A 17,663-nucleotide genomic window follows, 5' to 3' on the forward strand; every position below is an offset into this window, starting at 1 on the left:
CAGCAGGAGAGAGAGAGAGAGAGAGAGAGAGAGAGAGAGAGACAGAGCTGACACAGGTGCTTTAGACGGAGACAGAAGGGAGGAGGTGACAGAAGAGACTGAAAGAAAGAGGGTAGCAGGAAAGGCAAGACAATGAAATGACGAGGAGGGTGTTAATGAAAAACAACAGATACACCTTCATAGAGCAATGGTGCCACTATTATTACAACGAGACAACACTTATTTGTCCAAAACTGAATTTGTTAGAAAGAAGAAATTCATGCAAATGTCAAAATTTGCTTCTCTAAACTGTGTAGTTTGATGAATGATTTCACCATTTCAAAGTCACCACAGTGGAAGTGGATGATAAAAGTACAAAGTGCCAACAGATGCACCAAACTCTGTGGTTGAGAGGAAAAGGACTTGTGTTACAGTCGTGAAGAGATTGAAAGTCTAAACAAATTAGAATACAAGACAAAAGTATTCAAATAATGAATTGTCCATATATTAGATGTGTTACTTAAATATTTCAAGTCATTTTGTTTTGTTGTAGATAACTTTAGCTTAGAATTCATGAAAATTACAATCATAAAGCGATTTAGAGTGACTCAAGTTGTAGTTTATACGTTGTTAATGGAGAAAAAGACTGTCCAATATGTTTGATAATACAATTCTTTAAGATTTACCTCCATGAACTAAACCATGGTCTTACCTGTCCATAAACATGATCATAAAAAAAGAAAAACTGTTTTAAAAAGTTATTGAGTCAGATTCTTTTGCCACATTTGATATTTTGTCAAAACAATAACACTTTGGACATCTCACCGACATGACCAGTTCAAGGAAATCACACCAAATAGTCATGTAAGTGTCCTTTTGTGCCAATAATACATATAATTTACCGAAATGAAAACAGCTATTATAGCCAAATCTTTGTGTAGGGGTAGTTTCTAGGAGACGAAATTGACTCATCGCATTGATGACGTTTGATGTAGATGGATGTGGCCTCTGTGTTTCTATTTTGATCCAAGTGATAATATCTTATTTCAAGTGAATGGGTTGCATTGGGAGGAAACATGGTTTGCTGTCTTGCATAGTGTTAGGTCAATACCACTCTTATATGTCCAGGAAATAATAAGCTGTAATGATATTAATTAGAAGCAACCCTCACTCAAAAAACCCTGTAAGGTATTTTTCTCCCTCTCAAAACTTAGAAAACATATTAGAGGTGCACCGAGTTTCCCAACGTCTTTGGTTTTCATATCAAACTCAGCTAACAACGCCTTTCTGCAGCTTAATGTTTTTCTCTTGAAGTTCATAGAAGTTGTATAATCTTATTTTTTGCAAAAATTAAAATAAGTTATTTTTATCCCACTTAATTTGAACATATAGGCTGTTATCAGACCATCTTAAATTTAATGTAGTTTAATGTAATGTGAAATCGACACTTTCACTAGTTCACAGTAGTTTTGAGTGTCTATCATTGTTATTTATCTGTTAGACTTTAGAAAGTCAGTGGGCAGGTGTTACTCTCCACTAATCCTGAACCCACACCCTTAGTATTTGTGTGTATTGGTGTATTTGTCATGCTTGCTCATACTTGGTTAGTTAGTTCATGTTCTGGATGTGGCGGTGCCCTCTGCTCTATGTTGCTGTACGTTAAGGTGTAAAATGGCTGCTCTCTGTGGAAGGAAGGTTCCGCTGGGATTAGCCCCACTGGGGAAGGGGCGGGGGGGGGGGGGGGGGGGGGGGGGGTGTTCATGGGAGAAGGAGAGGAAGAGAGGAGAGAAGAAGAGCAAAAGATAGGAAAAAGAAGAATGAGCGTAAGAACGAATGAGCGGGAGTGTGAAAGGAGCAATCAAGTGCAGTTAGGCAGCAGCGAGAGGAGGGAGACTGAGCCAGACGGAGAGAAAGAGACAAAAGTGTAAGAGGCTGTCAGATACCAAAAAGAAAATGTAGAGGTTTCTCACTTCTGTGGTTTCTTTTTCTTCTCTCAGTTCAAATCTAAATTTTTGCCAACTCTGGTTCCCACCATGATGCTGAAATTATCAGCGCACTTGTGTTATGAGCAGGTTTTCTTTTTGCTCTTCTTCTTCTTCTTCTTCTTCTTCTTCTTCTTCTTCTTCTGCTTTTTCTATTATTATTATTATTATTATTATTATTAATATTATCTGAATTAGGAGCCTCAAGAGGTGTATTTACAAATACTGCGTCATAGTGTTTGCCTCTGGCAGCTTCACGGTCTCTTCTGTAGCTGGCCTGTTCCGATATATGCTGTTTCAAAGTTTTCCCGACTGAGTTATTGTCAGTACCCTCTGCTGCCAGTAGGGGTCTCTGTCTCTCCACTCACTCAGTCAGCAGTGGCCAGTGTGTTTGGCTATTCAAAAAGACTCTAAGGCCCAAACCCGCAGTGAGCTTCTGTCAGTTAGCAGTGGAAGTCAGTACAATCATTAAATGATGTTTTGATGTGTGGAGGCCTGCTCTCTCACTGACTCATCTGCGCACTCTTTCTCTGCTGTTTCCTTGACAACCAGGTGCGAGCAAGTCAACCTGTAGAAAGGGACTATTTTCCTCATCTTATTCTCCTTTCATGCACAGCAACTCCCATTGGTTATGATGCAGGAAGGTTATTTTAATGTATATTTCACACTGACTATGATTTAGAGAGCAGGTCAGTCCAGGAAGGGATGAATGCAAGAATTTTGGAATAGGAAAAGAATTTCAATTTACTCAAAATATTTGTATTGCATGATTGACTCCCAAACCATTTCATGGCACTTTCAAAGCACAAAGAAATACAAAAAAATATATATATTTAAAAAAAAAAAAAAAAAAAAGTCTAACATTTCTCCATGAGCAAGCATATGTCAATCAAATGAAAAAAATGAAAAAACTTTTAACAGGAGGACATGTCTGCAGCTCCGGACTCAGAGGTGGCAGCGTTCTCCTGCCTGAGTTGGCTTAAAGAAAAGTCTGAGAGAAAACGATTGAACAGAAACGGACAAGCTAACAAACAATCCGCACACTGCAGTCTTGATTGGGGCTGTAGGCAAAGATCAAAAACTTCCAGTTGAACCGTCAGATCTTGCAAAAAGGTACAGAAAGAGAGAGAGGACAGAGAGAAGAGAGAATAAACTTCAGGAGAGAACAGTACAGAATGTTACCGACATGTAGTGAATGTACGGTCTGAAGAAGAGACGGTCTCCTCGCAGTTGAAAGCTGAGCCAGCTCAAACTCTAAGGTTTTATTAAAAAGACAATGTTCCAGGCTGATCTTGACAGTGGAGACCGTGCTCGCCTCCTAAAAAGAAAGGGAGAGCTGAAACCACAATGGAAGAGGGCCTCGCAGCCAAAACTTCTGCTACTTTTTGAAACTCTAGGAACGTCTTGGAAGCGGCACTCTGAAAATGTTCTGATGGGTTCATATTGTACTAAGAGCCCTTTAGGATCTGATAGAGCTTCGTTTCTTAGAACATTTGTGAAAAGAGTGATCCTAAATTCTACTCCAGATTTTACAGAAAACCATTGAAGTGCAGCCACTACGGGAGAGATGTGATCTCTTCTGCTATTTCCTGTCAGTGCTCTCACTGCAGCATTTTAATCAGACCCTTTAAAGACTTTGAATATAGTTATTGGAACAGCCTGATTATTACACTAGTGCGGTGGAGGAATCATAAATGCATCTGCAAATGTGTTTAAAACCATTTGTTAGCTTTTGTGCACAGCTTGTGAGCTGCCGTGAACACAGTGTCAGAGCGGCTTCTCTCTGTCCTGCTTCCTGAAGCGACTGTTCGCTCCACCCTGAGCATGTACAATAGCTCACTTTTATCCCACTTGCAAGAGCGTATGGAGCGAAGTGCTTTGGGTTGAAAATGTCCGATTAATGAGCGATTAGCTGAAATAGAAGAAAAATAGCACACCCATCATTTGAATTGCAACTAACTGATGTAACTTCAGCTGAACGTAATGAGTGAGTCAGTCGTCAAACTGACCCACAAAGTGCTGACAGCTCAGCTAATACGTCACAGCAATGTAAATGCATGTAGACTATTAAGACATCTTCAATAACAGACATTTAAAAGCAATGCAGTTTTACCTAAATACCTAGGTGTTATTCAGTTTTGGTAACTAGTAAATGTAACTCCATTACCCGTTTTAGAAGTAACAAGTAACTGTATTCAAGTATTATATTTTATTAAATTGCTCAGAACTGCTTAAATGTGACCCACCTCATCAGTTTTCCATCCAGTCACTGTAATAAGCAATCACTGTCCGATAAAAGAAATAATGAATCAAATCTCATTGTCTGCTGAAAACGACAAGCTAACATTGTGATAGTTAAACACACTCCATAGTCTCCACTGTATGTAAGCACCAGAAGGGGTTTCAGACACTAGACAAGTGCACGCACTGTGAAATTCTACCGAGAGAGGAGGGAAGAAGGAGATTATAAATAGAAAGAATCAGCACGCACAATGTCATGCTGGAGGAAAATGGGTCTCTTGAATTTGTGTTGAGTAAGCAGTGACTGGAGTTTTTATTAAGAGGAAATAGAGCGTCTCGTTTGATGCTAATTCTTGCTATTACAACCGAACGTGAATTCAAAACGCTGCCTGAGCCAATATCAGAATCTTTAATGTCTGTGTGCGCGAGCGTGCATGAATCAGCAATCAAGAACAGGTGGTCAGCGCCCCAAGTATTTATGTGGACTCAGCCTCTTTTCCTTCAGTCAGTCAGTCACTAAGCAGCTCTGTCACTTCCTCCCTCTGTCCTCATTCTGTTCGTTGGTCTCGCTGATCAAAATAATGCATCTACTTCACCTTGCCTCTCTCCTTTTTTCCGCTTGTCCCTGTTTAGCCATCTCTCTCTTCTCCCTCGCTCTCTCTGCTCACCCTTCCTCACCCTGCTGTCTCTCGTCCCAGCCTGCAGTCTGAGCAGGCTGACTCGCGGAGTGCGGGACAGAGGGAGCAGTGCAGGCGTCTCCTCTCGCCCTGCTGCACCCACTGTCAACTCGGACGCAGAGGAGTCCTCTCCCTCTTCCTCCCTACCTCTTCTCAACCTCATCCTCTACCTCTTTCTGTTCTTTTCTTTTTTTTTTTTTAATGGGTTGTCCATTTAAAGGATCTGATATGTTAAGCGTTCACCATGAACCCAACAGTCAAGATCCACCTTCAGAATGGGACCCACTTTAACACCTACATGTACCAGGTAGGGACTCTGCACCCGGACAGTGTGTGGATGTTGCCAGTGAAGGATTGTCTTCAGCTCAAATTGCTCTCTCTGCGGTGTCCACGTGTCCTTGCCTGAGTATTGATTTCAGTGCTGATGACTCTTTTCTAGGACTGAGATATGGCCTCCTCTCCACCTCTTCCTGCCTCCTCCCTCCTTTTTCACCACGAAGCCTCAATCAAGTTGCAGCAAATGATTCATATGTCTCAGCAGTGCAGGTTGCGCACATCGAAGTTAGATCCCATTCAATAACTCCTAGAACCGGTTGATGTGGTTCACGTGCATGTTTTACTTCCATTATTTGAGAAGTGATAGGGATACGTATCTGTTGGGCACTGATTGGGAATCTGCCCTTATTCTGTGACAGCTGTGCATGCTTGACTTACCGTATGCTTATTACAGCGTGCGCGTGGAAGAGTACTGATGCGCAGCAAAACTCTTTGTGCTTCTCCTTTCATCCGAACAGAGGAAGTATTCCCTTCTCATCCTTTCTTTCTTTGTCCCTTTCTTTTTGTTTTGCTTTGATGAAGAAAACTCTGATTCATGAATAGATGCTATTCTGGGTTCTGGCCTTCAGTGGGCACTGAAGACGAGTGAAGGTAGAAAATCCTGCCATGATTTGACACCTATTTATTGGTGAACCACAAAAAGAAGATCCCCAAAGAGCAGGCAGCCAGACAGAGCCGATGTGTAATCTGCACCCTATCATGCAAAACAACTTGTCCTATTTGCTAATTATGTATAATAATTACTTTTCAAAAAATGGGGCCTATTATGTTTTTGTTCCTTTTGTTTTAGTTTTTTTCAAAAATTCTGTCACATATTTAATGTTACAATATGGGGTGTTATAATAAATGTGGGAAACTGTTGTGTAATGGGGTGAAATATGTGCTCCAGTGACCCCTTTAAAGAGAAATCTCAGGCTTAAGATGATCATAAACAGTGAACCAAATGCTGTCAACTCATCACACATTTCTTGCAGTGGCCATCTAGACAGGGATGCTGGGCTGAAATTGCAAACATTTGTCACTTTAAGCTTTTTACGATTTAGCCAGCCAAAAGATGTTTTTAAAAACACAAGATGAACTGAAGGGAGTTTACAGTTCAAGCATATGACTATTCAAGTTTCCTTGAATTATGGTAACAGACTATTATAGATTCATACCGAAAAAAAACAACAACTTTAAATGAGATGTTCACTAATTTTTGACATACATGCTTGGTGCCTGTGAGGTTTTATTTGGGTGGTTCAAAGCCGTTTGGAGCCACTTGTGCTTTGGATTTACCAAAGAAATCCCCCCCCCAAAAAAACTTCCCAAGGTGCATGCAGTGTGGATTACTGCGCTGCATTTAGAATGAGCACATTTGCTGTTTTGTTATCAGAGTTTTAGAAGGTTCCACAACTGGCACGCTGTATTTTGGCACCATCCCTGAGGTGCTTCACTCAGGCATTTCTGACTTCTTTTTGCCATTATCAGAAAAGAACTAATGTTTTTACCATGGCCTTGGTGTTTAGACTTGTTGTGCTGTTGTTTTTCTGTTTTCTCAGCCTCTGCCTGTGAGCCAAGTCTGATTTGCACTTTGTTCCCAGTGTACCTTGATTCTATTGATCTGGTGTTCTTGTCTCATGTCTTCTTAATTCCCTTGCGTTGGCTTTTTTTTTTTTTAGTGCTGGTGTCTTTAATTTCTTTTTTTTCTGCGAACTCCATCTTCCCTGGTCTCAGTACTTCTCTGTGCAGTTTCTATCTGATCCTGTCTTGTCACACCTGTGTCTTCTTCTCCTTTCATTTCTCAGTGTGTGAATGTGATTATCTGCACCCCTGATTGTGCTGCCTGCCTCAGGAGTTTACTCCCACTCCTTGTGTGCGTGCATGTGTGTGCGTGTGTTATGTGTACCCTGTGCACCCTGTGTTATTGTCAGTCTCTCTGGTTAACTCCTGCCATGTTACCTGTTATGAACCGCGTCAGTGTTGCCTGCCTGTTTGTGCCCCTGGCTTTAATTGCTTGCACTGAAAGTAACTTCAGGTCAACAATGAAGAATGGGATCAGCAACCCTTCTTTTTTCAAGAAACCCCAACACAAAAGGACAAAAGCAAATGATGCAAATATTTTGCATTTGAATGAATTTTTTTTTTTTTTCAAAACTCAAATGTAATGTTTCAGATAATAAACAACTATAAGAAGTATTGCACAAAAGCATAAGATTAACAGGTGGGACAATGGACCGCTATGTAGAAAAGACTCTTTATTGCTCATCAGCATCAGCATTCCGTGATCATAGAAACAGCACATGACTTATCAAGTGATCGCAGTTATCTGATTATGCGAAATCAGCCAACTCGACTTCCTCAATATCTTGATGTGTACGTGCAGTAGATCTTTTTGTCTGATTCATTTCATTCTTTTACACCTGCACATGTGTAAAAAGAAACAAAGTTTTATATACGGAAGTGACGTATTCACAGCGTGAGTGTAAAAACAAAAGACATAAGATGACTTGCAGTTGCAGAAAGATGATGAAGAGCCATTTCTGGAGTGAAGGGCAGATTAATTTCAAGCTAAATGAAATGTAAATCTGCAACACAGCGAAGCCTGAGAGCATGTTCAATAAGATTACAGTTATTTTGGAACGCATACTTGACCTCTGCGTCGCACGAAGAAAGACTGTGCATTAGATTAACATTTTATTACTTTAGTTTTTTGTTATATTTATGACTTTGGTAGAATTACTTTTTTTTTGTTGAATAGAGATCACCAGACAATCAACCCACAATATCATAAGCTACATCAGCATCTCACAGAAGAGAAATCTCTCGCTCCACTTGCATGAAGGTGCAAGAAAGTACATCTGCATTTCTCTGATCAAATGTAAAGTTTTTTTGTTTTTTTTTGTAAAGTTTGACTGTTGATAAAACACATTCCCAATAAGCGGTTGTCATGGCAGCAGCAGCAGTGTAAAGGGGCAACGCCATGGCAACAGATTACACACGGCTTTTCTTTGGCCCAACACCCCGGCAAGGTGTTGTCGTGGTGTGTGTCACAGCTCTTGCCTGAGTGTGTGTGTTGATTAAGAGTTGTTGAAGGACAGCCTGGTCTGTCTCTGTCTGTCTGTCTGTCTGTCTGTCTGTCTCTCTCTCTCTCTCTTTCTCTCTCTCTCTCTCTTTCTCTCTCTCGCCCTCTGCAGTGGTGAAGAGTTACAAATCTGATATCTGAATCTCCCGAGGGACTCACTTATTCTCCAGTCCAAGACTCTGCATTCGTCTTTACTGTGGCACTCTTTAGTGAATTACAAAGATTTACATCCGTGTTAATTTATGGTCCCTTGGCTTGTGCAAGTGAAAGGAGTTTAGTCATTATATACAGTCTCTCAGGAGCTGAGTATGAGCCCCCACATCATGTTGGGGGGCCCCACCGCATCATGACGCCCTGCGTCTTTGCTTGTGGAATGGACCAGATAGCTCAGGTAGTTCAATTTATGAAGAAAGAAAGGAAGTCTATAATCCTGCTGCAATGCTGCTTTTTTATTTGAAGAGGTGGAGTAAGGAAAAGAAAGATCATCTTTCTCATGTGACTATAAACGATCTGCTGGTTTAAACTAATAGTTAGACTTTACTTATAGGTGGATTTGAACAATACATTTCAAGGCATTCACTGTAGCTCTTTTTCTTCAACTCCTTGTGGTTCCTGCTTTTCAAAAAGCAACAAAAAGAAACATTTTTTCCAACAAATACCTAACAGAGGGAACTACACCAGAATGTATTTTAATGAGTTTGATTCTGAATTGGCATGCATCAGATTTGTTTCAGATGTCTTGAGATGCTCCTCTCACAGAAAATCAAACATTCGGGGCTGAAAGTATGACATGCCACCCGAACTACGTCAACTTAGTGTCCAACTTCAGATTTCCCACTTCTTACCTCAGTTTCTGCCCCATTCATTCAGCCTGAAATTGTAATAACATCTCCACTAAAGGTTTCTAGGTTGTGGAGAAACCCCCTTTATGTTCCATTTGTATATAAAAAAAAATGTAATTGCTGAAAACCCCCCAAAGCCTTATTCAACCTTGGCTGCTTTCCTGCATGTAGGCATATTATATAGGCATAATATGATGAGCATAAATTATTTCACACATACGCAACAACCATGTCTTGTGAATCATATGATGTGTGCATGAGTTAATGGCCATGTTTACACTTTCACTCCCCTTCATGTCTTGTAGAGTCTCATATTCTCCTCTTTCTCTCTCGTCCCACTCGCTGATGCTCACAGAGACACTGCTTGAATGCGCTTGAATAACTATGAGTGAGACCAGGGTACATCCTGGACAGGTTGCCAGTCCATCACAGGCCAAACACACAGAGACAGACAAACACACACACTCAATTTAGGGTCACCAATTAACTTCACATGGATGTTTTTGGACTGTGGGAAGAAACCGGAGTACCCAGGGGACCCCCACGCACATGCAAACTGCACACAGAAAAGCCTGGACGGTTTTTGAACCTATTACCTTCTTACTGTGAGGCAAGAGTGTAAACCACTGTTCCACTGTGTGTGTGAGTGAAGATACTAAAATCTCAAACAAGGAACATGGTACTCAACTCTGAGAACACAGAGATCCCCACTGGGACCCAGAGATGACCGGAAAGCCACCTACACTGAAACACAGACCAACAGGACACACAACAAATGACCAGTATATATATATCTCTGTCACCAGGTCACACACTCAGGCACAGGAAACACATCAGGGCAGGGAGCAGCAATCAGACATGAGGAGAGTGCTGCCCTTCTTTATCATGCAGGAAACAGTTCAACTGGAGGTTCAGGTTCCATAGTGCTGACTTTTGAACACAAATACACTAAAGGATATCCAAATTCACAATGAACCTTCTATGTTTTGTGGATTTTGTTTTTATGTGTATGTGTGACTGAGAGAGACTTGAATGTACCATTTTTGCTTTTAAATCCGTCTACACTTGCATGCACATACACAAACCCACAAAGGCATGCACACACACACACACACACACACACACACACACACACACACACACACACACACACACACACACGCACACACACTATTTTTTCATCCTTTAATCCCAAACTGCTTAAAGAAGGGAAGGGGAAAAATCCCTTTACAATGTCTGGGCTCAGCACTGTTTGGTAACCATTTGCTATCTCACAATGTGGTTGGAGGCAGCGGCAGTGTTGCTCCAGACGCTCAGGACAGGACCTTCTTCTTCTCTGTGTGATACACGCTCACACAGATGTTGAGCTTGTATCACAAAAGAAGCTAACATGGTTAGCGTGTGTGCTTGTGTGTGTGTGCGTGAGTGTGTGTGTGCGTGAGTGTGTGCGTGTGTGTGTGTGCGTGCGTGCGCGTCCATGCGACTAAAAATGGAAAAATGCAATCCAATTGAATCTTTCAGTGGGAAATAGTTGGACAGACTCATGAGAAATTACACTGAACTTTTTGATGTGTTATATTTTATATATGACACTTGCCTATTTTGTTACATAACGCTCCAAGTTATAATAATACCATCATATATTTGTTTTTGTTTGTCAGCGCTTGTTTTTTTCCCGTTTGTATTTCTGCTTTATTGTTTTTGGGAGCATGGAAACATGGGACATGCAGGCAGCTCTTAAAAGGCAGGAGGATGAAGGGATGAAAGGATGAACCAGAGAACGCAAGAGGTGGCCTGTTGAGCCTTTTTGCCATGATTGAAAGAGACAGTGAGCTCTAACATCTGTTGGTGGATTTAGGCTGAGCTTCTATTGGTGCACCCCGGTGGAATAAGAGAAAGCAAAATGTACAAGCTGACCCATTTTCCCCTTTCCTTGCAGTCTTTCTTTCCTTTTCCCCTCCTCAGCCAGTTGCTGTTTCTTTAATTATTTATTTATATTTTGCTCGCAGCGTGATAGGCAGGGTCAATAGAAAGGCAGACATCAATGAGCTTATGCAAGCTTTGTGTTTATGTGATTGGTTTTCTGTGAGTGTTGAAGTTTAAATTAGTATTGTGAGGCGTGGTGATGCTGCCTTTTCACTTGTGATGGATTTATTTGGAACCTGCTCCCCTCTTCATAGTAGACGGACAGTTTGAAGAAGAAGCAGATGAAAACATTTTGGGTTGTTGTTTTTTTTTTTTATATGACCACTTGTTTTATCATGTGTATCTTTCTATAAATATGGCAGATTACATGGTTTGTGGAGTTTGCATTATTCCCGGGTGTGCGCATTGGTTTTCCCCAAACATAGCTTTTTCCTCCCACAGTCAAAAAAACATGCATATGATGTTAATTGTACTCTGCCTTTATCCTTATTCACTTCATCTCCAATGCACCATGAAGCTGAGGTGGATTAAAAAAATATTGAATATGTATGGATTATTATTATTATTGTTCACAACAACTTTCTCTGGACAATATTTTCCGCTGGACACATGCAAACACTGCTTGGTGTAATTGGTGAGATACAGTGAAACAATATAGGGGAAAGCATTTCAAAGCAGCAAGCAAATGTAAAAATAAGACCCTCATTTTCTGCTGACATTCAGATTGTTGATTTGTTTGCAGGCAGTCTGACTTGTGCTTGATAGATACAGTATCTCACCAGTGCAGCACAGCAGTGTCTGTGAGCAGCAAGCTCACTGCAAGATTGAAAATGTAGATCTAATTGCAAGTAATAAGAAGTGAGTGGGCCATTCTCTTACCAGGGATACTATCCATATTACAGATAACATTACTCTCTTTGCAGTTTACAGAAGCAAAACTAATGAAATTTTAGCCAACAGGAAGAGGCAAGAAAAATCAATTTACAAGTGAAACACTCCATTTGTTATCTTAAAAGTAAACTGTATCCTGTCAGTTGTTTTCTTTTGTTGTTAAGCAACATGGTATTGTAAACAACATTGTAATTTATAGTTTACAATGATATGCACATTGAAGAATGTAATGTTATTGCATATGTGTTTCATATATGAGTTGTACATATTATTAAAATGTGTTTGTGTTTACATACAAATCAATATATTTTAAACTTTTATGAGCCTCCCAACATTCATGTTATTTTACCATATGCACTTGGTGATGTGCGATGTTTGTTTGTGCCTCAGGAAACATACTTACGACACATTACATTCTTTGTCACAGAAGGAGCTCATTCTTTAGCTTGTTACACATGAAAAAGACATTTCTACTCAACGCAAGCTGGGGCTTTTTTTCAGGTCTTCACATGACCCTATTTTAACAAAATATCCTAAATAATAACAATCAATAAACTTGAGTTTATAGACTGGTCCGACTGTGTATTGTGACCAGATAATTATCATAATGTGCTAAGTTCAGAATCACCACATCATATGTAGCATGAGTAGCATGTAGCATGTAGCATATGTAGCAACGCCTAGCGTGTTTCAACCTGCACATTATCCACCAATAGTTCACGTTCTGGACGTCCATATAGAGAATGCGTGAGACGAGGTGAGCAGATGTTTTACCTCGACTGTCTGCAAACCTTATGAGTCCAGTCAGAGCTGCTCTGGTCACTCTGTCATGTGACAAGTGGAGGTGTTCCACAGTCACAGTGTCCTCACTTTTTAAAAGATTTTTTACATGATGCCCCCATGTTGCTGCAGTTTGAAGAGTCCAAATATGGGCTGGCTGCTCACAGTTTCTTCTTTGATAACAGGTCTCTGGTCAGAACCAAAATTTGAATAATTAGTTATAAATGTGAGGCTAAGAGTGCAGTGTCATAGCTGCAGGGAGCTGGAGGAGTGTGTGTGTGTGTGTGTGTGTGTGTGTGTGTGTGTGTGTGTGTGTGTGTGTGTGTGTGTGTGTGTGTGTGTGTGTGTGTGTGTGTGTGTGTGTGTGTGTGTGTGTGTGTGTGTGTGTGTGTGTGTGTGTATTTGCATGTGTGAAACAAGCAGAGAGAGCATAAGCCTCTGGGTATTGGATTGGACTAAAGCCAAGCTTACAGGAAATGCCAGCAAAGCACCGAGAGACGTTCAAACAACATGCACACACGCAGCAAAACGAATGCACGGACACACACAAACACACACACACACGCATACACACTCTACAGACTTCAGTAAACAAACAGCCACCTAATCTTTGCTCCAGTGTGATCAAAAGAAAATATTTTTAAAAATCAGCCACCAGCACTACCTGTGTGTGTGTGTGTGTGTGTGTGTGTGTGTGTGTGTGTGTGTGTGTGTGTGTGTGTGTGTGTGTGTGTGTGTGTGTGTGTGTGTGTGTGTGTGTGTGTGTGTGTGTGTGTCTGTGTGACTAATGGGTTCTCTGCTATACGTAGATTGTAACAGTGACACTGTTTGTTTCTCATCACATGTAAATGATGAATGGTTAAAAAAAATAAAAACTGAAAATCTTATAGGAAAGAGTAGATATAAGGCCAGAACACTGCGAACAACCAGTTGAAACAGTTGAACTGAACAGCGAGGGAGACTCAGACAGTGATACGTCTCCTAAAGTAGGAATATTATACTTTTTTTTCCCTCTGATCAGAAAAGATTTGTGTGAGGATATTCTTATATGATTTCTCTGAGGACGAAATCAACAGACTTTATATTTGCAGAGCAGATGAAAACAAGTCTGCACATTTGAGATGTTGTCAGCCAGTGAAAAAATAGGTACTTCATTAGGTTGTCTAATCAATGTCATGTCAAGAGCTCTTAAACAATTGATATCTTTACAGCTGCCATTTAAAGAGCCATGGACCAGTATTGAGTTGTACATTGCTCCGTACTGGACCAAAGAAAGAATAAACCTATTTTAATTTATGTGCATTTCATTATAATTAGTCTTCCAAGTATGTTATTTTGTAAACTTGCCACGTTGGCCGCAGCATCCTGCGACCCTGCACAGGATATGGATGGAAATTGCCACATTGCTACACTCCCACACTTGACTCAGTTGTGAATTTTCCCCAGTAAGTCCCATTTAGTAAGGCTGCAAACTAATTAAAAATGTACCAACATAAATGAATAGATAAACGCCACTGGAGAGTTGTTTTTGAAAAGGGAAAAATAGCCAACAAGTGTCAAAAAAGAGAGAGCTGCGAGTCCAGCATTAAACTAGCGTCTTGTACATGAAAAGCTTTTGGGACCGTTCAGTTAAAGTACTAGTATGTGTCAGAATGAATAATTGCCAGGCGAACTGTTGATCAAGTTTATGTAGTGTAAAAACCAACTACACAGCAGAAAGGTGCTGTCGTTCCACCGAGGCCTCCTCCCAAACTATTAAAGCTAATGGAGCCTTTTATTTACAGCTCTTAAAGAGAATAAAATATCCATCAGATTTGCGGCTGTTTGTGAAAATATAAAAGAGCCGCTGATACCTCAAATAGTGTCTGGAAATTGAAGGATGAATCTATATCAAGTTTAGCTTCGGGTTTAGGAGAAAGAAAGAAATTAAATTTAAACAAATTTTGAATGTAAGTTCTGTAATGTTAAGTCAGTTAATGGCTTCGATATATATCAGGAAACATTGGTGAGGTCATTGTGGTCATTGTTGTCAGAAGATAATAAAGAGGAGTTTCTCGATTCGAAGTGAATCTGTGAATCTAGAACATGGTTGAATGCATGAACACAGTCAGACTGAATGGATCCTCACCAGACAAAAAAACCCACTGTGGGCAAACTTGAAGTTATTCCTCGCCAAGCTTTGTGACTTTGAAGGACATCTGGAGGCCTGCGAGTGCTTAAAAGCTTCGCTGAAATAAACTTCAGTCACAACGGAGCTGCATTACGATGGACATCAACAAGACAAATGGTGCACAAGAAACACTTTTCCAACACAGATCACAATTTATACGAGGAACTTCATTGTCAAAGGGCTGATATCATCAGTAGTAGAAGAAAGATTAAGGAATATTGATGTACCGTATCGGTGCAGTAATGTTTATAAATCAATGTGCAGTATATGAAACCCTCCTGATAGACAAAGTATGGAAATATCTGTTTATCCATTTTCTCTACCACTTTATCCAACTCAGGATTGCAATTCAATGAAACCAAATCCAGCTGACAATGTGCAAAAGAAGGGTACACCCTGAATAGAACGCCAGTCCGCACAGAGAGAGACTTATATTCAACTCAGACTCACCAGTTAACCACCAAATGCACATTTTCTGGAGGAAACTGGAGTAAGAAGGAGAAAAGCCAAAGCGTGCAGGAGGAGAATATAGAAACCTAACCATGAAAGGCCTCAACCCAACTCAAACCAATGATATTCTCGCTGTGAAGCAAGAGCCTAAACCACTCCAGTGCATCTCAACACAAACTAAATATTAACCCTACAATATAAAATACAGATCTATTTCCTGCAATGTCTCATGGAATGATTTTAGATTAGACTAATTGAAAGATCAATTTGTCTGCTGCAGTTTACAGTGAGAGCTGCTGTACGCAAAACTTCATTATATGTAGACTCACACTTAGATGATTCGTGGCTGGTTATGTCACAGACAGTCTGAAATGTAACTCATCACTCAGTCTTTTGAGTTAATTCTTTATAATGTGTGACATTTTCAAACACTTGTAATATAAAATGTGATGCATTTTAAGCAAAATCAAAGCTAATTTGGTCCAACATGGAGTAGAGTGTTTCATATCTGCTCCCTGCAGCCACACACAAATTCTACTGTACACTTAACTTTAGAGTGTCCCTTAATCTAACCAGCATGACTTTGGTCTGTGTGAGGAAGTACGAGAACCTTGAATTGAAACACGATGTTGTGGATTTTTTTCTATTGATACTGCTTTGGAATAAAAGTTCATTTGAACAAAGTTTATCAGTCAGGAATATTTATTTAAGTGCTTTAACAAACACACAAAAGCGGAGTCAATCGAAAAAAATCCACAATACCTTGTTTCAATTCAAGGTTCTCGTACTTCATGCGCACACAGAAAGACCATGTAAACTCCGGATTTGAACCAGTATTTTCTTTGTCTATTTTAGTGACATTGCCACAGCATGGTAACTGTATTCGTTGAGCATGATTGGTGGTCAGACTACAGCCATAGTTCTCAGAGTTGTCTGAGGTTTGTGTATGCGCCTCTTTCACAAGTAAAAGCAACATGTCACGACATTTTGTCAGAAAGAGCTTGTGTTTCCTGCATAAGCAATATTCTGATTAGGCCCACTGTAGAGATGTTGGGTTTTTTTTTAATCCATTTGTCCATTCATACCAGAATATCCAACTCAACGACAGGGTGTTGGAGCTTATCCCAGCTCTAAATGGAGGAAGGCAGAGCACAGCCTAAGCAGGCAGTCTCATGCTCACGATTACAACTACTGTCCATTAGATGAAACTATGGGAGTATCTGGAGAAAAGTCTCATGTGCATGGGGAGAACAGCAAACTCCACAGAAGAGTTTCCAAACTGTCCTTTCACTGTGAGGCAAGAGCACTGCTCAGTTTACTCATTTTAGAAAATAGTGGAGCCGAAAATGTTGCTCATAGGTGGCCACTGAGGGAGGCAGATTGGCCCAGCTCAGATTGTGTTTATTGAGATCAGATACCACTCTGTCCTTTATGATCCCTACTTTGTCATAGAACTTTCCTGCTCTCAGACCACCTCTTATCACAGGCAAACAGAAAACACTTGCCAGACAGCGCCTTTCACACAACAACTGTTTTTTCCCTCAGGAAGCCAGCCTGCACTGCCCATTATTTAAACCATGCCCTAATGCCACCTGCTGATAAAGTATTCCTCACGCAGGTACAGACTGTGCACTCATCCTGTGCTGCACTGTGCCAGAAGTGTGTCTGTGCTTTAAGCCACCAAATTGGTTGGTCACACCCACATGTGCTTCCACCGTGGAACTGTGTCTGCACTCAGTTTAACAGAAGTAGTGCCCAGGATGTTGTTCAGTGACTCAGTTTTAACCTGTGTGTGTGTGTGTGTGTGTGTGTGTGTGTGTGTGTGTGTGTGTGTGTGTGTGTGTGTGTGTGTGTGTGTGTGTGTGTGTGTGTGTGTGTGTGTGTGTGTGTGTGTGTGTGTGTGTGTGTGTGTGTGTGTGTGTGTGTGTGTGTGTGTGTGTGTGTGTGTGTAGGAGTTTGCCACGCTGACGAAGGAGCTGAACATATGCCGGGAGCAGCTGCTGGAGAAAGAGGAAGAAATATCTGAGCTGAAAGCTGAAAGGAACAACACCCGGGTATGTGTGTGGATGTTCAAATGTGTGTGTGCACATGTGGAGGTCCCCATTAAGGAAATGAATACATTTTGATGTGAAGACATGTTTAAGGCACAGGATACAAATATGATTTGTTTAGATTAATGTTGAGAATTAACATTATCTCAATGTCCCCCCCTCATCCAGTGACTTAGGAGCGAGGGTTCGTGTTAATGCAACAGCTCTGACTGTGTGTGTGTGTGTGTGTGTGTGTGTGTGTGTGTGTGTGTGTGTGTGTGTGTGTGTGTGTGTT

At 40.7% G+C, this 17,663-nt stretch overlaps 1 protein-coding gene across 1 annotated transcript in view; it reads left to right on the forward strand.

Annotated features, from left to right (window-relative positions):
• ppfia4 (PTPRF interacting protein alpha 4) overlaps positions 1–17,663 on the forward strand; it is a gene marked incomplete at its 5' end in the record, with an annotated part of 57,727 nt that overhangs the window by 21,314 nt on the left and 18,750 nt on the right. The window contains one exon of the mRNA XM_080462125.1: positions 17,291–17,392. Within this exon, the coding sequence (XP_080318251.1) occupies positions 17,291–17,392 (102 nt within the window). The remainder of the gene's footprint in view (positions 1–17,290; positions 17,393–17,663) is intronic.

Source organism: Lipophrys pholis (assembly GCF_963383615.2).
Source record: "Lipophrys pholis genome assembly, chromosome: 4".
NCBI classification, from domain to species: domain Eukaryota; kingdom Metazoa; phylum Chordata; class Actinopteri; order Blenniiformes; family Blenniidae; genus Lipophrys; species Lipophrys pholis.